The sequence below is a fragment of the Daphnia pulicaria genome, chromosome 2 (genome assembly GCF_021234035.1).
Source record: "Daphnia pulicaria isolate SC F1-1A chromosome 2, SC_F0-13Bv2, whole genome shotgun sequence".
Lineage (NCBI taxonomy): Eukaryota > Metazoa > Arthropoda > Branchiopoda > Diplostraca > Daphniidae > Daphnia > Daphnia pulicaria.
The window spans coordinates 10,041,035-10,063,715 of NC_060914.1; the positions used below are offsets into that span (position 1 = coordinate 10,041,035).

General features: G+C 39.1%; 2 protein-coding genes and 3 pseudogenes across 2 annotated transcripts; 2 read left to right on the top strand and 3 right to left on the bottom strand.

Moving 5' to 3' along the window:
* LOC124327710 overlaps positions 1 to 7,485 on the bottom strand; it is a 29,216-nt pseudogene extending 21,731 nt beyond the window's left edge.
* A 5,402-nt stretch (positions 7,486 to 12,887) lies between these two features.
* Positions 12,888 to 14,420, top strand: LOC124326395 (annotated as a pseudogene).
* A 1,036-nt stretch (positions 14,421 to 15,456) lies between these two features.
* On the bottom strand, positions 15,457 to 16,940 carry LOC124326458. The gene is made up of 3 exons (XM_046785302.1): positions 16,911 to 16,940; positions 16,696 to 16,836; positions 15,457 to 16,613 (listed from the first exon to the last, which is right to left on the bottom strand). Exons 1-3 carry the CDS (start codon positions 16,938 to 16,940, stop codon positions 15,969 to 15,971), a joined length of 816 nt encoding a protein of 271 aa, XP_046641258.1. The 3' UTR covers positions 15,457 to 15,968.
* A 900-nt stretch (positions 16,941 to 17,840) lies between these two features.
* Positions 17,841 to 19,050, bottom strand: LOC124327711 (annotated as a pseudogene).
* Positions 19,051 to 19,497: 447 nt separating this feature from the next.
* Positions 19,498 to 21,479, top strand: LOC124326182 (chromatin assembly factor 1 subunit B-like). The gene is made up of 6 exons (XM_046784871.1): positions 19,498 to 19,714; positions 19,787 to 19,919; positions 19,990 to 20,178; positions 20,248 to 20,393; positions 20,471 to 20,922; positions 20,986 to 21,479. The coding sequence occupies exons 1-6, from the start codon at positions 19,589 to 19,591 to the stop codon at positions 21,368 to 21,370; spliced, it is 1,431 nt and encodes a 476-aa protein (XP_046640827.1). The 5' UTR covers positions 19,498 to 19,588; the 3' UTR covers positions 21,371 to 21,479.
* The last annotated feature ends 1,202 nt before the right edge of the window (positions 21,480 to 22,681 follow it).

Sequence of the window (22,681 nt, forward strand, 5' to 3'; positions counted from 1 at the left end):
TGATTCCGACATAGTTCTGCTATGTCTGTGTGACCCAATCCCTTATATTTTTGTGTAAGAAATTAATATAAAAAGGAAACAAAAGTGTGTCTCCAGTACGGTTTAAATCTAAGACCTAAAGAACCCCAAGCTGGTACACAAATGAGTACAACTTCAAATGAATTATATATAGTTGTAGATTCAATATATACAGTCATACTTGAAATTTTCTTTAGCAGGCTAATGGCTATATATGTTTCAATTTTAAATTGACGGAAGTTATACTGAAAAGCACACCTTTCCCCCTTTTTGGATTTATTTTGTGCTTTTCCATTCTTTTCTTCTCCCCCTTTTTTTCTTTCAACTTTCCCACCAGAAAGAACAAAAATTAGAGGTTAAGTGATCTTCCTATGCTATACCCTCCGTCAATTGAAAATTAAAACAAATAGAGCCATTTGCCTGCTAAAGAAACTTTCAAGCATGACTGTATATTTATAGGAAAACCTGAACTTAACACTGATGTTGTATGCTACATGCTAAGTAGGCCCATATAGTGTTAATTGATCACAGCAATAGTATTATTCATCCAATATATTCTATTAATTGTCTATAATAGCAACAGTTGTGTAACCTAGTTCCCTACATACAAAATTATTATAAAAACTCATTTACTAAATCTAAAGGTTTACAAATATCTATAAGTTCCAAGCCCAGCGAAGAAAAACAATTACGAAAATCGTGCATTATTATCCTCGAAATCAAATTAGAGGTTTAAAAACTACCAATTTGTCTCTTTCGGTTACTTTTAAATTTTTAATCACCGTTTTCCAAATTTTGGTACCTATCCTTGATTTTCATTGATACCAAACTACTGATAATCGGTAACCTTTTTAACAGTGATGATGATGCCGAAATAGAATATGTAATAATTCCTTTACTTCATCAAATGTTATAATTTTTTATGATACTTGTTTTTGCTGGTTGTCTTTGTTTTTTAACTGATTGCTCAAATGTACCAGCAGAAAACATTGAATACCAACAAAACAATTTCAAATGTCATTTTGTTACCGCTACTTTGGAAGAAACGATTGAAAACGATTGAAAACCTTTTGCTAGCAGAAGCATAGGCAAACGTAAAGAAAATTAAAAAACAAGCTATATTTGCAAAGCTGAAATCAACCATTGTTATTCCCTATTTTTTCCCCTTTGTTTATTACTTCAATTTGAAACCTGGATCGCCAGTTTGAATTAAATATTTGTATTTGTTATTTAGCAAGGCCTCAATTCCCCGGTTGGTAGGTAACATCGAGATGAAATTTATGTATTTTTTATTGAGTCACAGCTTTTTATTAATATATTGTCATCGCTTCTTACGGCGGAAAGAAATTGTGTTTCGCTAGAATCCATTCTGATGATTTACGATTGCAGCCATTCTTTCAGCAATGACATCTCAGTTTTCAAATTGCCATCAGGTAAGGGCGTGCTACTTTTATCACTGACAAGAAAACATAAGTCAGATTTTTTAAATATTTATAAATGTTATCATTAAAAAAAACATTAAATGCTTTACACATAATATGAGCCATAATTTTTTTCGGTTAAATATTTTTAGGTCTTAAAATCCTTGGGGAAATAATAATAGAAGACCTTGCGTTCGAAGCAGATGCTGTGGACGCCATTGACTTTTCTTTTCATACGTGCAAAGATTTTGGTTCGACCAAATTGGACCTTATCGATTTCGAAATCAAAATGATCATAGACTAACCAACAATCATCTGGAATTATACAACCGAAAATTGAATCAAAGAATGCATGGATGTCGCTTGAATTGATTCTGGATTTTTTCCTGTAAGTAAATACATTTTTAGCGTCGTCAATCAAAATTAATAAACAAATTAGAAACACTGTATTTTATTTCTACATTGAAATAAAAACTCTACAAAAAATTGAGGCAGCTTAACCTGTGAATTTTAACCATGCTACCCGTGGAGATGTGAGCGGTGTCCGATAACAAGCACGCATCTTCTAGGATACGGCAAAAAGAAATCGGATGAATTAATTCCAGAATTTCTAGAGGTTTCCTTCAAAAGAATTTGAATCAGACTTAACAAATGACAGAATCCAGGTATAAGGGCTTTTGAATAGAAAATAAATATTTTAAAGTGGGCACACATTTTATGGTTCTCTTTTTCAGGACCATCAACTACAAATACAACTCAATGCCATGTTTCAACGAGCTTTAGACCAAGAAGGTTACGCACCACCTTTACTCGTTGTTGATTAGCCTGCATATTTGTCGAAATCAACCATAACATATCAGAAGGCGTGGAAGAAAAAGTTTAAACACCTACAGTTTTACCAACAGTTCAAGAACACTTTCGGTATACTGCATACGGAAAATTTGCATAAATTAGCAAGTGAGCTTTATTATCTGTGCTAATCTCAAAATTTTTACTCGTCGAAAGAACCTAATGACATCGCCGGGGGCAACCTATTATTCAAGAAGAACTCCACAACTTTCGCGAAAGACAGGATATCGGAAATTCACCCCTTGATGAAGTTGTTACGGAAGAACAAAATCCAATTCAAGAGCTTCCAAATCAAAAAGTTTAACAAGATATAGTGTTGTCGCAACTAGATCCAATTTCTAGTACAGCGCTTACATCCCCCCCAACGTATAGAAAACAGGCCAGTTTCCCTCAGATTTAATTAAGTGTCTTGGAGCCATACCGAGCGGTTGGTTTAGAGTAGTAGCTTTTATTCGACCAAGAATTATGATTGTGATTTCTTCTGTCTAGAGCCGATAATCTAGTACTGACTGCTTGGAGGCTCCAATCTCGTACCGATGATCCTGTACCGTTACCAAGGTATGAGATCACCAATATTTACATTGCGTAATATGTCATCATATAGATCACCTCGTGTATTGCAGTAACTCTTTCTGTTTAGAATGCCTCACTACACTTCGATTTCAAAATCAGGGAATCCCTCTGTTTGTCCAAGAGGTAGAGTTCCTTTCAATGATTTTTTTTTATTAACTGGACGCCATTTTTGTTCCTTTTGATTTATTTCTACTTATACCTGAGTTACGGCCTGCCTAAATGTATACTTAAGTAAATTAGTTCGATTTTTTTCCTAAATCCTAATTTCTGGTGTGGAAGTGATAATGGCGATGATCGGGACGATGATGAAACGAACCTTATTTTATTTTAGAAAATTACGAGGATCGTGACTGGGCGGATTGTGGGTTTGGAACTCGGACAGGTGATGATAAAATTTGGGAACGAGTCGGAATATGATTCGAAAGACTACTAATTGGGACGATGATATGAACGATGAAGACGAAGGTGACGATGAAGATAAAATCATTTTAAGGATGACGGGGGTAATGGGGCAAAAGGGAAAAAATGAAGTAGAATATGGAGTTGATAAAGTCAATAAAGAGAAAGTAGAAAGTGAGGTAAAAAGAGGAGGATTCAATTCAATGTATGGCAACGTTCGCTCCATTTGTTTACAAAATAGCCATTGTGTCTGCTGCTAGTTGTTTCTACTGCAAACATGGATATCCCAAACAACTTTATCGGTGAATTTGTTGACGATTAAGCTAATATTTCGGACAAAGTTCAGTGTCAAGTAATGAAGAAATAATAAAAATTTTGCCATTGATTTCTTTGCGTTGATCTTGCCAATCATTAATTATATTTGCACACGCACTGCGAACAAAAAAGACAATAATGAGAATCGAATGCGGATTAAAGATAATGTCTTTCAGGTCTTTTTGGATTCCGGCAGCAGTCATTGGATTTTTCTACTTATCACGCACCTCCATGGCAGCAGAGAGTAATCGCAAGCGTGTCTCCAACATGCGGGCATGGCCAGCCGTCTCACTTTTAGAACAAAGCTTGAATTAAGTAGTGTTCTTGGTCTCCCTGAGGGTTTTGAAATTGCGTTTCGGAATGTTATTCAAAATAGAATGAATAAGGGACGAATTCGTCGCAGGGGTCGTTTGGCCACTGGAATAAACGGAAATGGCGCAAGATGAACGCATTAGCGTATTCTTTTTGGCCCATAAATCGAAAGACTCTTCCGGCGTAGTGTTAGCTAGAGCGTTGTTGATAGTTGGACGAAATTATTCTTCTTCATCAGAAAATCTTGGCCCATCTCCATCGTTACTCTTATCAGCCACCATATGGCTAAAAAATGAATCAATGGATGTATAAATCATGTTTTAAAATCATTTCTGAATGATAATATATACTAAAAATCCTCCGACTACTCATAAACCATTTGAATAAGGTCAGTTTTATCATTTTCATCTGGCTGCCTGCCCAACATGTTCTCAAACACTTCCTTCTCTGGATCATTGAGCAATTCATCAGCTGCTTCGGTGTCCATTGCGCCCTGTTATACAATGTTTTATTATATTAGTCAATATTTATTATCTTCGATTGAGGAATTGAATCATTCCAATTAATTGACAATGGGATTCTAATTCGCGGAATTGAATCAGGGATACAATCCAGTGGTTGCTGCGACACAAGGATTGTCCATGCCCAAATATTGCTCCTAATACTTTTGGTGCAAAGGATTCAGTGGGACAGTTTATGGGCCACCACTTGTTGATATCAAAATGAAACAAATGGCTATAAAATAGCTACGATATTTAGATTGTTATGGGTGAAATGGAGAGGCTACCTTTCTCGCTCAATGCAGCCCTATGACTGTGAATTATGTAACAGGCTTCTTGCTCAAAATTGCCAAACTTCTTCTTTACAGCATCAGGAAATTTTGGTGGACAATCCGGATGCTCCGACACAGTGAACTCTGCAATTTCCACCAAATCTTGTTTGCGAGTTTATTTCGTGACAACCGGACAGAAAGCTCCGGAAGTGGTATCCTATAATATAAATCTCTGCTTAGTTTGAATTTATACACACAAATAAACCAGATTTTTACCTTGTCAAGTGTTATTTTCAAAGTCAAGTGAGAAGTTCAGAATTCGACCGATTCAAGCGTAAAGAAACTACCAAAAGATACCGCAAAGTTGAGTCATATCCATCCGATTCATTGACGGGGTCTCAACTGAAAGTGACCTTTTCTATACCTAAGGTGACTGCAGAAGTGTACGGGACGTCAACACCCAAAATTCTCAAAAATCCGAAGGTGACTGAAGTTCAGGGCATGGAGAAAAATGTCAGAACTCTAACAAACAACCAGAATATCTCTAGAAGATTTGCAGTGCCCGTAGGAACAAGGAAGTAACAGACACAATTGAGTTTTCACTCAGGCGAAGCTTAGTCTTACTTTACGGGGAAGATAAGTTTCACTGGATTGGATTTTTAGGTTGTATGAGCTTGGATTGGCGTCGTGGATAACTTATCGGAGACTTGGATTTGGAGAAGGATTGGCTGTTAGAGTTTTGGTTTGCAAAATTTGCATTTTTTTCCTTTCTTTTTAAAAGCGTCAAAGGGCATGACTGTACATAAAATGAAATTCATCAAAATCAAATCATCATACTTGTAATTCATTGCCGTTATATCTTCTCTAGCTTCAGCAGCGATAACCGCTGAGTTCGCACAGTTATTCGCCATCTATTTCTCCACTGTTGCTATAGTCTATTACAAATATAGCCATTGGTAAAGAAACACCAATCAACTCTGAAATAAAAAGTGGAAAAATTGTAAAAAACCAAACGAACTTCGGATAGCCACAGAACTATTTGAAATTGACAAAGTTTTCGTGTAAAAACACGATATGTCTATTTGAAATCCTCATTGGTCTAAGGGGCGTAGTTCCTGAGGGCCTGAGATGACTGCCATTGCTACCATTGCTACACTGCTTTGAATCAGATGTAGGTCAACACCTATATGGATCCAGATCTCGCCACTTGAACGGCAATCACAATAACCCTTCTGTCGCTAGTTAGCGACCTCGAGTAATGAGATAATTGCCTACAAGTGGCTCGACCTGGATTCATATAGGTGACTTTACAGCATACAGAAATGATGGTCTAACGACCCATATGCAAAGCGCTTGCTACCGATACACACGCAGTCGAGCAATGGTAAAAACCTGTAAATGTGGGTTCCCATTTCCAGCTGATAAGATGCTGATAAGATAGCGTCCGTTGGCAAACCCCGATTTCCCGAAAGCAAGATTCTATCGTTAGGACCCAAGGAGATTATATAATTTATAACTATAAGTTTACATCCCAAAAACCTGCATACTTTGGGGCGGCGGCTTTTTGTTGTAGGCTCCTTTTATTAATTTAACCACGAGAGGGTGTTTACCTATGTCAATGCCGTCGATCTTACCCAAAGTAGAGAAAGCAAAGAGTGGGAGACGTTAACCGTCCTATAGGCTTTCCCCTCGCCCACCAGCCATGACAAAAATTCCAGTGCCTTAAATAAAAGTGGAGAAATGGGATCCACTCCTTGTCGAATATACCAACTATACCAACCTCTCCAAGCGGATTGGTAAGCAGCTGATGTGGAGTTGCGTACTCCGCCCAGGATAAGTTTGACCACTTGGTCGCAAAGGCCGCTGCTTTCCATTTGATTCATGACAACCGCCAGGCGATTAGCAGGATCGATTACGCAAGCGGATGTTGTTGGCCCTGAACCCCAACACAAACACAAACGAACACCTGAAGCCCAACAGAAGCTTCTCCCTCGGAAGAATCAACGCTAGTTCGCACGTCAGCTCCAGTGGCGACACTGAACATGACTGTGCCGACCAATAAGGGGTCACCAGCGACAGCTCTGCCTGCTCCCTCCATATCTTGGTCAGACATTTCTGAATCAAACAAAATGGCGGGAATGCGTATGTCTACTGATAACGCGTACGGATGACAGTTAACGGATCGGTCCATCTGTCTGTTCCATAACGAGGCAAACAGGTCCACCTTGAGGCTCAAACGAGTTCTTAGGTGTTCTAATACGGCTGGACTCATCATCCAGTTGCTGAGTCCGGCGGGGCTCTTGACAGGCAATCTGCATGTATATTTTAGGAACCGGGAAGATAAACGACATTAATAGCAATCGACTGCGATTCACTCCACGAAACGATCTCTGCGCTAATCCGGTACAGGGCCTTCGACCTTGATCCGCCTGACTTGTTCACGGGCTGCAAGCAGCTCCAACTTATTGATGTGGCGATATCGATCCCGGCCAGTTCAAGGCCCTTTTTCCAACGCGTCATTTAGGGACGCGCTCCATCCTGAGAGGGAGGCGTCGGAAAAAAATTATGAGATCCGGCTTTTAAGTAGAAAGAGGCGTACCATTCGCCGATTCAACATTGGATGCCCACCAATCCAAATAAAAATTAGATTCTCTGTCTAGAAAAATAAGGGCCGACAGATCCCTATCAGCACGAGCCGATTCCCTAAAAAAATGCCGCTGTATGCACTGATAATGGCCATGTGGGAAGGGAATCGCTTGAATCACCTGGGCCAGATTACCCAAAATTGTCGACACTTCTCTTAGAGAAACCGCTTTCGCAACCCATGCCTTGCGACAAATTTCAATAATCTGTAAAAGTCGGTCTTGTGGGGCAAAAGGGAGAGCGATAAGAATGTCGTATTTAACTCGAGCGGCAAACGTACACTGGTCATCAGTAAGGGGAGATTCATCTCGTCCACCCAGAAAAGGGGGAGGGGGAGGGAGAAGACGGGAGGAATAGGGTGAATGGCAGCATTGCCCAACCGTTTCACAAAATTCGGCCCTTCCTGACAAAACAAGATCTTCTGATTTTAACAGATTGTCTAGATTTTGGGACAGGTAATCACAACAAACTGCACATGAGGAGAGCCAATTAAATGGGGAAAGCGACACACACAGAACTGAATTTTTGAATGAGATCACGTAACGATTAAACGGAGACGGACGATCAGGAAGGTTTCGACAATAAAGTAGAAAAAGACATTCAAACGAACAAGTTGATACGAGTAGCTATTAATAATAAATGAAGTTATGGTTGCTGGTTTTCGGTCGTACAGCTTTTCCGGCCAGCGAGAAAAAAGGAACGGGTAATTGTTTTGGTTCGAACTGATGACTATTGGACGACTCGAACTGCAGATTTTCAGATGACTCGACTTGTTTACTTTTAGTATCATCTTCTTCAGGTAACCGTACATTGAAGCGACACCAAATTCTTCTTCTATATGCGTGGAGGTCTTCCACTTTTTAACAAGTTTTCGAGACTTGTTTTAACACTTGGTACGGTCTTAAATGATCCACCACTACCATCTCAAAAACTTCTTTAGGAGGACGAATTGGGCACAACGATCCAGCTGGGTATCCGAAGCGAGATTTTAAAGGTTGACAGAATTCACAGGACTTCACATAACACTTCACACTTTTCTTCATATTTTCCACCAATATCGCTGTTATAGTTTCGCGAGTGTCTTTTCGATTCCGTGGTGACCACCATTAGGTGAGTCATGGCACTCGTAGAGAAGATCTCGGCGGTGGGTGATAGACTTTGCGTTCTTCTTAAACAGTGCTCCTTCGTGGAAAATGAAGTGCGCCACAACTGGATTGTTTTTTCGGTGCTATAACCTAGCATTGGTAAGACGATCAGCCGGATATCTTCATCGGCTTGTTGAAATTGAGCCAGTTGTCTAGCAGAATACTCTCCTGCTCGGACACTACATAAAAATTTATCAGTTGAATCTGTCAGTTCTTCAGCTCCTACCTGAGTAACGGTTTCAACAAAATGGACTCTCGACGCGAGAATTCCTCTCACCCCTTTTAACCGAACACACGTTTTATGTTCTCTTTTCGGAGCAATCACTTCGTCTTCTACCATAACACCCATTAAAATTAATTGATCGGCGGCTTTTTCAAATGAGTTGTTGGTTTCTACATAGACGACTTCTGCTTTTTCCTCATCATCGACGAATTCTTGTTCAGTTCTACCCTATGAAGCATCATCACCACCTAATTTCTCTTTTTCTCGATTTACACTCGGCGACCGCGTTTTTTCTTTGCAATTCTTCGAAACGTTCACTACCGGCTTCTCATCTTTGACGTAGATGACGGCTCCCGCTTTTCCAATCCAATCCTTCCCCAATACAACTAGGTAAGCCGTGTTTTCCATCACAAGCACGTGTTTTAAATCTATTGTTTCACCATTATATCTTACAATCAAATTAGTCTCTCCTACCACAGCTAAAACGTTACTATCTTATGATCTCCAGTTTTTTAGAGGGATCTGAATATTGAAAGATGACCGCTCTCGAACTAAATTAGCAAAAATAACACTTTTTCTTGATCCTGTATCAACTATAGCTCTTTGCGTGCCCACTCTGAAGATGTCCACTTCGATTATTGGGCTTCCATTCGGCGAGGTTGTGGGGGATTGAACTGTGTTCATGGCCAACTCTGCCCCGAGGGGTCGGCTGACTCGTTTTCCGGTCTCGGTCTGTTCCAGCGGAGGTTTGGACGAGGACAATCGCGCGAGGAGTGGCCAAAATCGTTACAGTTGTATCACTGAATTTCGTCTCTGGACTGAGACAAAACACAGTTTCTGTCCTTTAATTTTGGAAACTTTATGTGGTTTTCTCCTTTCGATTTTACCATAGGGACCATCATATAAAGTCTCTTGTCTATACTCTTGTCTATACTGAGATTTTTTATGTATCTGTAGATTAAAGCAAAGACTAAGATTAGAAAGACTGATATCTCCTATACAGCCATCAGGATAATGCTCATGACTCCCGATGTGACGCTTCGAACAGTCCAGAGGGAACTTTTGGGTGAATTTTTCCTTTATCCCTACTGATAGACCTCTCGCACCGTGCGGATAGCAGGATTTTTGCAGTCCAAAAAAGTCGGCAGCCATATTGAGAAAAACACACCCTTTTATTACACGGGCTCTTATGGAAGTATTTTTTCAAAGTGTTTTTTCTCTTAACTGGATAACAACTTCGACCAAAGAAAAAATTGAAAAATACTAAATCATTCAGATAATCCGTAGCATGTAAGTTTTCCACTATTGAAGTAGTAGAAGTCATAATAATAAAATGTTTTGTACAGGGCATATGGTCATTTTTTATAAATGTAGGACCCACACATGTATAGTTTACTTATAATGTTCAACAGTTTCCCACTGAAACACTTGGTAATTGATTTTTCCGAATTATTTAGATTGTCATGTGTGACGAGGAATTGGTGTAAAATGCTGTAATCCAATTGTTCGACCTCTCAAGAAGAACTGGTGGTGTTTTGCGAGAAGACGCTGCTCACCGTCGTCCGCTTATTGTGAGTAACAGTAGTTGTGTTAAGTTGTTAAGTATATGCAGGGTGAAATTCTACAGATTGACATGGTAAACAGTGAGAAAAATTTGGAGGGCAATGTGAGGGAGCAGGAATCGAATCAGGGCCTTTTTTCAAGTTTACATTTGAAATTAAATGTGTTGAGCTAGAAGTAAAGCCTCAGAAGTTTTATGAGCACAATACATTTTTTCACGTACAGTAACCATGAAGGTGTTCAGTGCCATTTTTTATTTGTAGAAGAATCTTGAAAGCTTGGAAGATTTGGAAACCAATGGTTTCAAACCATACTGTCCACCACGTCCAGAAGCTGAGAAACATTTCACATGTAAATAAAATGTTTTTAATTGCAAAATCTTTGATTAAACAGATGAAGATTTTCCACATAAACTTCACTTCAGCTATCCTTTCTAGCACTTACGTCAAATTTCGCAGGCCTTTGCTGTTAACATCAATAACATGCACTAATTGAAGGTTAGCAAAGTGACTATCTAATTAAGGTTAACAAAAAATTAAATGTTTTGATTTGGGAGTCAAACTAAAGGCGTTTTAAGGAAAAAATCTTGGCTTCCATTGATTAGTTTTAATATTTTGGAATTTTGTTGAGTCATCAACATTGAATAAAGTTCAAATTCAAATGTGAATTTGTATTTAAATCTTTAATGAGATCATCTTTGATGAGATCATCTAAATTTCTGTTTCAACAAAAGATATCAGATAATGTTGCCATGGAATATTTGGGTTAACCATGTGAAACACCATAGCATTATTTTCATTGATGCTAAAATTAATTTGATTTCATTTTTTTTGTAGTTCCATGTTCCCATTGTTGCTGCCCAATGTAGCGTGTTATCATCAGAGATAAGGAGATGGGCCACTCTGTGTTAAGTCCAGCAGTCGACTTTTTCCCCCCTCCTCCTTCTTTTCGACTGCCCTGCTCCTTTCGGCGAGCTCCGGAAGCTTTACCTTACTTGGCGGTAGGGGAGGTTCTGAAGGGAGAGAACTACTGGGAAATGCTTCCGGAGCTCGCCGAAAGGAGCAAGGCGCGAGGTGGAGGTTCGTTGGCGCGAAAGAAAACAAAAGGATGGGAGCAGAAAAAAGGGGAATTCTACTTTTTCGTTTTTCAACTTAAAATTTAACTTAGATAATATAAATGAAAAAAATTGAAAATCAGACCTGATATAAAGCTAACGCAGACCGATTTTTAGAAAAAAGTCGAGTTTCCCTAGCCCAAGCCGTTCAACTGCAAAAAAAAGGTCAAAGTGGCCTAATTTGCATAAGGTCCTCTCGGCATTCCAAAGACTTTTAGAACCGGCTAAAATTACTTCAGTGAATGTAAACAAAAATCTGAAAAAAAAATCAGAGGTGTTCTCACTACCTCTAGCAACTAGCTCTAGCTAAAAAACACGATAAATTATTGCAAAATTTTTCACCCGAATTATTGATCTTGTCCAAGTTTGTTTGAGTAAAAAAAATTTTAAACACATCAGTGTGTAAAACTGTTTGTCCTTTACAATTGTGTGTAAGAAAATTATTTTTAGGTGCTTTGGTGTACCTACAATTAATTAATTTGCGGGGGGCATGATTTTGAGGCCATTTTGGACAGTGGACAATGGGTAATATATTGATTTCAGCGCCACCTACATTTTTTCCCTATCTCGCCCCATATAAAAGTTGTAATTCTTTCACTTTAAGAAAGTTTTTTCAGTTTTAAAGATATAATTTCCAAAATTTGTTTGGGGTTAAACTACATTACCATCTACATTTCCTGATTTTTTCATAATTTTTAATTCATACTATCCCTCTTTTAATACCCTGTCTAACTTGGTACAGGCCCCTGTCTAATTTCACCCCGGATCGGTAAAAAAACCACGAAAAATGGAAATCAATGTAAATTCTTAAATTTTAAAGTTACACATTTTAAAAAAATCAAGGGGGTGGGGGCAAGGCTAAAGAATGACCTTAGCCAAAAAAAACTCTTTTGCCCAAGGGGATCGGGATATATGCGGGAAAAACCGCGACTGTCCAAGATGGGTCCAGTCTCCCCTACTGTCGTCTGCTTTCGATTTGTTTTGTTTCAATCGCCAAGCAGACGACAGACACGACACACACACACAAAAAAAAGACAACACCAAGAGGGACCTGCCGCCACACCGGCACCTCCTGGTATCTTCTTCTACTAGATGGCACCACAATGCGTAAAATCAGCGTTAGAAAATGAAAACAGCAACTAAAATCTTGCATTAACATGCACTTCCATGAAAATTGAAGGCTAAAAAATTGTCATTTAAGTTTACCTGATAGTTGTATTTTTAAAAAATTACTTTTTAGTTTTTACCCGTGACTTGGAAATCACAAATCAGTCTGGCAATGTATAGGGGCCAGCAGCCAGCAGCTGCTAACATGCTGAAATTTCAAATAAATCTTGATTGCAAATTTGCCATAATGTTTTCGACCTCTATAGCTATAGTGTTGCACGATGTGCGGGCACACCTGTGGGTGTGTAAGCGCATGGACCCCCTCCTCAATGATCGGATGTTATATAAGGTTTGTAAAAATAAAAATTATCTCAATTGTGTGTTCGTTAGCGTGTTACGCCGTACCACTTGTGCGTTGGGCGTAATTTATTTCTTGTTGGCTCAAGTTAAGCGAAATAGAGTTTAGTTTTTCAAGTTTTGTTACGGCATTATTAAACAAAAAAATGCTCTGTGGTAGAAGAATGCATAAATGATTGAATTCCCATGTTTTTGCTATGCTACACATAATTTCTATAGTGGTATGGAATTTGACCTTATTTAGCAACTCCTATTGATTTCATTTCAAATAGGGTTCCTGTTATTGAGGCACATAGCTAATCGAGGTCCGTTAGTTTAGCCTATAGATAGCCTATAGGCTATCTCGATAGTCGATACTAGTGAGGAATTTGATTCGCTAATGGAGCTCCAATTATCTAAATAAAAACATTATTACTATTATCTACAAAAAGAGCCTCATTTAGGACCCTCGATTAACTCTTGTAACTAAAAACACTATCCCTTTTGAACTAATTGTCATGTGTGTTGTACTGTATGTTGAATTTATTTCTCGTTCAAGGTACCCGTCATATTTGGAATTATTGCCATAGTTGGGTTCTTCGGTAATGCCCTAGTTGTAACGGTGGTCGTTGCCAATTCGCGAATGCGTAGCACAACCAACCTGCTCATCGTCAATTTAGCACTTGCCGATCTTTTATTTATTGTATTTTGCGTTCCGTTCACTGCCTCGGATTACGCTCTACTCTTTTGGCCGTTTGGTGAGGTCTGGTGTAAAATTGTCCATTATCTAGTTATCGTGACAGCTAATGCCAGTATTTACACCTTAGTTCTAATGTCACTTGATCGCTATTTAATTGTTGTCCATCCGCTCAGTTCCATCTCTATTCGAACAAAAACAAAGACGTATTGCGGTATTGGGCAATCGCCGTTACTTGGGTATTTCTTTCTCATGAAGTACTAACCTTTTCAATTTCTCCGATTTCTCCATACTTACAGCGTAGATTTTCACGTTCCATTTAGGTTGTTATTTTCTCGGCCTGTGTCCCATTACTGATGGCCCACGGACACGTTGTGTACCAATTTGCTGGCGAAGAGTATACCGGTTGTCGGTTTCTCCACAAGGTTATTGAATTCTTTCAAACATTACGAAAACGGCAGTTAACTCTCCTTATTAATTGAAAAAAAATTTTCTCTTAAAAAAAAACCAACAATTTCGTTTAGGAAGGATGGAGCTACTTCAGATCGCATTTTTTGCAACTTCTTATGCAAGTTCTTATGTCGTCCCACTTTTGCTAATTTGCGGATTATACATAGGCATGCTCACGCATTTGTGGAGACGGACAACGCACGGAGGACGTGTTTCCGTTAGGCGTCAGCGCGGTAAAAAGATGCGTGTTACTCGCATGGTGTGCATCGTTGTTTGCACTTTTGCCATATGTTGGCTCCCCATTCAGCTGTATTTGCTTTTGAAAAGTCTGGCCTTGTTTAACACCTCACCCGTTACCGTTGTGATACAAATAACGTCGCACATACTAGCTTACATGAATTCCTGCATGAACCCCTTTCTGTACGCATTCATTTCGGATAACTTTCGAAAATCATTCCGAAAAATCATTCACTGCCCGAGGTAAAATGTCGCTCTGTTGTCAGTTACAGCAGTACTAAAGTAATAATAAATACAAATGTTACAAAAAAAATATGCACGACTTTTACTTCCGTTTTCTAAAATTCACGCTGCATCAATTCGTTCAAATGTGTCAAAACTCTTAATAGGTCTCGATATGTCAGCCAAACCTAGATATATTTGAATTTGCATTCCTGTTAAAATTCTGGTGGACCAGCTTTAGAAAAACCTTCCATAGAAACTGAAATTTTGAAATTTTCATTTACCTGTTATCAATGTGAAATGACAAACTTATTTTTATCCATGGCGCCGTCCTCATTATCGCTCGTGAGTTGCTGTTACATATTCAACATCACGACTGTTGTTATGCAAGTTAGTATCGCTTATTACGTGATTTGACTATGTAATGTAGCAAAGGTTATCGCCAAGGTCAATACAAAAAGCACTACTTACACTGAGCATTTAGTTTAAATCAGCCAGGATTAACTAGGTTTTAGTATTATTCAGTACATACGCAAATTTTCTTTAATGTCTTTCCTTAAATCTGGGAACCGGTATCTATTTTTGAAATGGTCGATTACAGACACCAAGTAATTTAACTGTTAAACCTTAAAACTATTCGCAAAATAGATTTACCCAAGAGACGTTGACTTAATGAAAAGTGGACCCTTGATAAAATGCTAATGAAAATCCATCAAGAAGGAAAATCGCAAAAAATAAGTAAAATAACAAGACGCATAGTCATATATCTTGAAAAAACCTGACACTGCTGTTCACCTTGAGTGAAGCACATTTGATTTAATCTGACTCAGAAAATAAATTTTCTTCAAAATGACAACAACCTTTTTTATGTAAAATAACTAGTAGTTTGAAAAGGTTCACAAAACAAAAAGCTGTCGGTCATGACACAAAAAGTAGAAAATTCACATGAAACCCATGAATTGTTTAAATATCCCCGCAAATTTATGCTCGTGCTGACTTACGTTTTTTAGTCACTGATAGTCTCCATCATTCTGTATGCATCTTTCGACAATTAAAATTGCTACTAGTTACCGGTGAGTCCTTAACACTTTTAAAGAATGACGAGATTATCCGCTCCGGGTTTCCAAATTTTTTGTTTTTGTTTTTACCTTTGTGTCTCAAAAGTCAGCCGAAACGGAACGGGCAAGTATTCGGATGGGAGGATAAAGAAACGCGTGAAAAAGTACAGTAAGTAAGTCATCAAAAATATCACACGAAATAGCGCAAAATTTCGCGAATCATACAATGAAGGGGAAAAGGATATTATTATTTTTTTTGCTTGCTTTTCATTTCCAATTGTCACGACTAGAGCCGGAATAACAATCTCTAAAAAAAAATAATAATAAATGCGGATATCCGATTTAGGCCTTTTCCCTGTCAACATTTTAATCAATCAACTATCAATCTAGAAAAATACAACAAATGTCCCTTTTTCTTCAAAAAGAAAAGTACAAAAAAAAAGTAAGGGTCATTGGAATTTTTCGTTTCCTCTGTACAGATTCTTATTCTTTTTTTATGATTCTGCGCTCCTTTCTTTTAAAAGCTACTTCGCATTCCACTCGTTTGGTAGTTTTCTTTAATAAATTGGGCTGCAAGGATTTTAGCTCGAGAGTGCCATTCCCAATTGTCAGATTTGAGGCGAATTTTTGGGGGGTGTATAGTTGACCTGGCATCTTTCGAGTGGTAGATGGATGCTTTGTCGTTGGGGAGGACATTATTAAGACTTTGTTTCCTTTTCTTCTGCTGTTTCTTGCTACCACTCTTGCTCGATTTGCCCCTAGCTCTGTTACCATCAACTGGACTTGGATCGCGACTCGTTGTTGTACAATTTGAATTTGGGAAACTGAAAGCTGACTCGCATCCGGAGCTCGAGCTGTCGGCAAGACTGGGTGTTGGACTAACCTGAGTTTTCGTCTTGTATGGCTGCAAGGCCTTTTCTGACATATTCAGGGACACGGGCAAAGTTGTTTTGACCATCTCGACTTCTTCAACCTTCTGACCGACCTCGAGCCGGAAATCTAATGGAGCTGGCTGGTGCTCTTTTTGTCGGTGAGTCGGAGAATGACGAGGATCGGGTGGCTGATTAAATTGTGGCCGCGTAAAATTACGTAGAAGGAAGACGACCAACACTGCTATGACAATCACCTCAACCACCATAAGAAACAAGTGCTGTTCAATTGTCTAAATAAAATACAAAAAAAAAAAACATCTTTAGTCAGCTAACAAAATCCAAAAAAGGAAATCGTTTGGAAAAATGGGTCACCTGAGCTCGAAGGACCAGATTCTCCTCTGCCAGTTTGTACGCCGAGGTTTTTAATTCGGCCATATCAAAATGGAGCTGACTTAGTACGACTTGATAACGCTCTTCTTGCGTGCTCATTCGCTGCAACGTGTCGTTCAAAGTCTAAACGGGAAAATAAATTTCTCTGATGACATTGATGTATTTTATTTTTTAAATAGAATTTGACGGAAACGAACCTGTAGAGTGCAATTTAACGATTTCTGCATATTGTCTACTTGGCGTTTGTACCGACGGCTAAGCTCTTCCAAATATTGGCTGTGTCTGCTGCTGACGATGTTGTTGTTGCTGTATCTGTTGCTCCTGGGGCTGCTGTTGATCATACTGTTGATGTTGCTCTTGTTGTTGCTGTTGTACACCAATGGGCTTCGAAGGCTCAATTAAGAAGCCATCATTTGGGATAATGGTCTCCATTCCGATTGGTAGGTCATCCGACGACGTTGCTACTGTTCCCATTTCTTCAGAAAATAACTGCTCCAAATTTTCGAGTTCATTCTGTTCAGCACTGGGCTGCTCAGCAGCGATGGATTCCACTTCACCGACCTGTTGAGCTTCAGTACACGGATTTACATTCTCAGGCACATCCAACTCCACAATTGGGGGTGAGACTGATTCCAATGAAGCTGGAATGTGCGGGTCTTCTGGCAAGATCCAGTGGCAAAGAGCTTGAATAGTCGACCGAGTCCATATGGATTCAGCGAAAGCCAATTCTACCGAAGAAAATGTTTGATCAAACGACTCTTTCTGACATTGGAGGAGCAACGAAGAGTGAAGCCAAGGCAGTGAGGCAAGAAATTTCAATTCTTTCCATTCGCAGCTGAGAGATCCGTTGATAGCTCGTGACACATTGACCGGCTCGACTGCTGTGTAGCAAACAGTTGGGTGTATCGCTTCTTTATTATCTGTTTCGTTAACGGTCACCATCACACTTTGCGGAGCAGGACTCTTGGTAAGGACTTCGGCTGCTTTCTTCACTATGTTTATGACAGCATCTTTGGCACTCCCAAATAAATTTTTTCCTTCCACGACGACATCGGTGTTGCTGTTATTTTTTTTCAAATCAAAAGCATTTCTTCCTCTGTTGAATCCTCTTCTTGACGGTGTGAAATTTATCCCGTCCGGGAATCTTCTTCATTGTCTAGCACCTCGTATTCGCTGTTACCGTAGACGTGAAAAAGTGAGATGGGACAAAAATGTTCCTTGCTATAGTGACTGACCAATTCCACCTATCAAATTCCAACAATTATTTTTAAAAATGAAGGAAAAAATTCTCCATTTAGTTATCTCACCTTAACGAACTTGCCAAGGAGCTGCCTTTCCAGTGTGAAAGCCCAATCCCGAGTTGGATAACGGTCGCTAATGTAAACGCGGAAATCCTTCGGCGAGGATGAAAATAACTCGAAATTGGCAATGCCCACCTACAAATTAGCAAGAGGAAGTGATAAAACCTCAGAAAAGAAAAATCCAAGCTAATCGCCTTACCCTTTGAGCTTGAATGGCTTCACATAATTCAATCACGAACCAAATTTTCGCCGAGCAGATACTTAAAAAATATTCATCTCTAGACGGGTCCAAAATGGCAGAAGTGAGGTTCAGCTTCGCTGTTGGCATCCAATATTTTCGCTCCGCAATCTGGCGAGGCATAGTTTTTTTGTCGCAATTTTGGGGTGGCAGACAATTTAGCAGGGGTTTGCACACCAGTACTTCCGTTTGCACCTACACAATTTGTGAATGTTTAAACGATCAGTAAACTTTCTCGATTTTAAACAAACAAAATTTACCTGATTTCTCTTCCTCCGCCAACACCTTTAACGTCCATTCACTGAATGATGGGATGTCATCTTCACTAGATCCACTCTCGTTGTTACGGGTCACATTGTTGGTCACATTAAGCACATTATTTGTAGTTAGAACATTTTCCAGTTTGACATTGGGCTCAGCATCAGCAGAGATAACCTCACTGGCAGAAATATCGGGATAAGCAGATTCTTCTAGAATTTCGGTAGAAGATAAAACTTCAATACTCGGTACCGATAGATCCGCATCTAGATTATCCACAGGCACTGTCACTTCACTTGATGTCAGGTTGCTGTTGAAATAATAATAAAAAATAAATAAATATGATGAAATAGATTTAACAGATGGATTGGATAATCACTAAATACATAGACGTGAAAAATACCCATTCAGTTGATGTGGTAATAAAGAAAAGAAATAAAATTCCGAAGGAGACTTCAAAGAAAATTTGACATAATTTAGTCTTCTTTATCTATGCTGGTGTGTACAATTTTAAAAGACCCACGTCACCTGAATGATCATAATCCAACCTCCAACTAGCTCGATTATAACAATGGTTACATCAGTGAATTTCTAAATAGTGGCGTTTCTAGAAGATAACCTTGAAATTCTTGCTTCCTACTAATGTTCAGAGACAAAAAGGAAATTTTTCGGTTGAATTAATAACCGTGTTTATCAATCACTTTAATCAATAATTCAGATAAAACCAAAATCAATCAAAGGAAACGAAAATGCCACCACATTCTTTCAGAAGCCACGCTTCAACCATGCTTCAAGTGACAACAAAACAAGAAGAAGGAGGGGCTTGACGAACCCACCCACCTAGCCCTCGTCAATTACCACCCACCCACCCAACTTCGAATGTCGGGTGTTGGACGACGACGACGACGTTTGGACAACGTCCAAGACCATTCCTCTCAGCCCCACCCCCGTTCATACTTCATAGTCTACAGTCTATACAGACATACAGTCTACACCTCTTAGTCTGTGCCTCTGTGGTCTGGTCTTAAACGTTAATCTTGCTTTTATTCTACTGGAAAAAAGGATATAGTAGCATAAAATGAAATACGCTAACCCTGAAATATCTTGGCACAATCGTGAACCAGTATTAAGTATCGACTTTCAGCCCAAATCTAGTGATGGCCTTCTCAGATTAGCAACGGGAGGGACTGATTCTCACGTTGTGGCAAGTTTCTCGTTGGTTCTTGCTTTCATTTCAGAATTGAATTCCAATTTTATTTTATTTTATTCTTATTAGATGTGGAGTGTAATTGTTGGAAAAAATGGAGCAGGTTCTGTGGAATTCCTTTCTGATTTAGATAAACATAGTAAACCTGTCAATGCAGTCCGATTCTCACCAAATGGAGAAATGTTAGCTTCTGGTGATGATGGTATTGTTAATCTTTCAAAAGAAGCTCTGAATATTTCCTGAATTAAATGTTGAATGTCTGAAATTCATAGAAGGTATCATTTTGCTTTGGATGCTGCAACTGAATGAAGATGCTGCTAAGAATGAAGAAAAATGGACTGTTCGAAAAATTCTTAGGGGACATATGGAAGATGTCTGTGACGTGTGCTGGTCTCCTGATTGCATGAAGATTTTGTCAGGGTCTGTGGATAACACAGCCATTTTATGGGATGTCAGCAAAGGTATGAATAATTAATCTATTTAGTGATATTAAAACTAATCAAAACACTTTTAATTGCTATTTTTTAAAGGGAAATCAATCAAACTACCAGAACACAAGGGATTTGTTCAAGGAGTAACTTGGGATCCCAAGAACAAATTTGTTGCAACATTAAGCAGTGACAGGAGTTGTAGAGTTTACTCACTTCTGACCAAAAAAGTGGAAACTCTAAATTCGGTATTTCATTTTATTCTTCAACTCATTCCATTTTGAAAAAGCTAAATTGTGTAACTGGAATTAAATTATTCTTACAGGTGCAAATAAAAAATGCCGATGGTGAAGAAAGGCCTCACCAAATTTTTCACGATGATACACTCAAGACATTCTGTCGTCGCTTGAACTTTTCGCCGGACGGTAGGATTCTCTTTGCCCCTTGTGGCCTTTTGGAACTTGATGAGGTTACCACTACCGATGACAGCGAACCCACCAAGAAAAAAATCTACACCACTTACGCATTCGTTCGCTATGATAATTTCTCGAAGCCGGCTGCATATTATCCATCAGACGATGGCTATTCGGTTGCTGTTCGCTGTTGTCCGATCCTGTTCGAATTGCAACCAGGCCAGCCATCTTGTTACGACATTCCTTACAGGATGATATTCGCTGTCGCAACAGAGAAATCTATTCTGCTCTATGACACGCAGGAGATGGCACCTTTTGCACGAATTAGTCGTATACATTACACCCGCCTTACTGACGTGGCCTGGTATTTAGTATATATCGACGTTGTTCCTGCATCAGATTTATAGTTTCCACGTTTCTCTTTCAGGTCTAGCAATGGACGGATCCTAGTCGTTTCATCTATGGATGGCTACTGCTCGATTGTAACGTTCAGTGATGGCGAGCTTGGAAAACCTTATGAGACCATGAAATGTGTGGAGGAAGCAGTCTCGCCAAATTTACCTTCCAGTTTCCAACCATTACTACAGGGGGAAATATTCCACGAAAATGTTCAGCCGATAATCGATGACGAAGATTTCCACCTGGCCAACGAAGTCACCGAAATGACCCTAGACACTCCTGCTGCACCTTGTCCTCCTACCCAAAGCAAGTTGAATTCCAAATGCACCGCCCAGGAAAGTCCGAAATGCGTCAACGTTCGCAACAGTCCGAAACGTGTTAAATTAGTGACGCTTCCCAGTCCCAAGAAGTAACCCTGTAGCTGTAGAAGTTTTATTTCGTATGTAAAAAACGAACCCCTTCTTACTTAAAATTGATCCTTATGTTTTTGTTCAAGTTCGAATATAATTTACATTTAAAATATATTATACGCTGATGGCTGTCGCTTCTGGTTTGGAATGTGGAAATAGATTCCAATTTTGGTGGTTATCAGGTCAATGGCGAGCTTGAAGAACAACCAAACGTTTGGTTGGTAAGAATCCTTGAACATTTTTCATTTCATATTAATTTTAATACTGGTGGTTGAAACTTAATCAGCATTGACTGCCCTGATGATGTTGCTAGATAGTATATGAAGTTCTTGTAAAGTAATTCTATACCTGGATGTTAAATGAGATTCTAATATTTGGTTTTAGATTTGCCGTTTTATTAGGCTGGAGATGTTGCCTGCTTCTATTATATCAAATTGGGTCGTCGTCGTGTGGAACATCACGACCATGCTATTGTACAAGTATAACTCTGCCCCGATTTACATCACCAAAGAGGCTGAGTACTACACCTAGGTTTTGAAGTACTACACCATCAAGGCACCGGAGTACTGCACGACTACGTATGCTGCCCCAACAGAGGCTCCGGTTTATTTCACCACTTAGGCCCCGAGTATTACACTACAACCTACGCTGCCCCCAGCTACTACACTGAAGCTCCAAAGTATTACTCTGCCCCGAGTTACTACACCACTAAAGCATTTGGATATTACACCACCACCTACGCTTCTTCAGTTTACTAGAGAAAGTCTCCTAAATACTAGCCAAATTTCAGTTTTATTTAATTGTATTCAGAGTTTTCGGTCATATCATAGTTAGGCTACTAGTCACTGGTATTGTTGTTCTTAAATGAGAAAAATAGATTTTTTTATGAAGGTAATCATCTTGTATAAGACTTCTCTTAACACCTCCAAGCCATTGCGATGGGTCCTAATTTCGTATGTTGGAAGTGATTATTGCTCTAATCGCTCTGCATTCGGAAATTTTCTGGTGTTTGGAAAACACCATTTCAGGGTAACTTACGAAAGACTGTTAAGGGTTTACTCTAAATTTGTGAAGTTTGTATTTTCAACTCATTAACAATTACTTAAAGTAAATGTAAAACTTCAAATTTTTAAGAAAAATATTGATAAGAATTGCTTTATTGTCCCACCTCCACCCAAAATTCCACCACACATTTTACAATCACATACATACATACATACACTTAATTAACCCGTTGGCTGCCACGCCATACAACCCGTAGGTTGTACTCTCTACTACTCTACGCGCCATGTCCTAAGGATCCATGACCAAGGT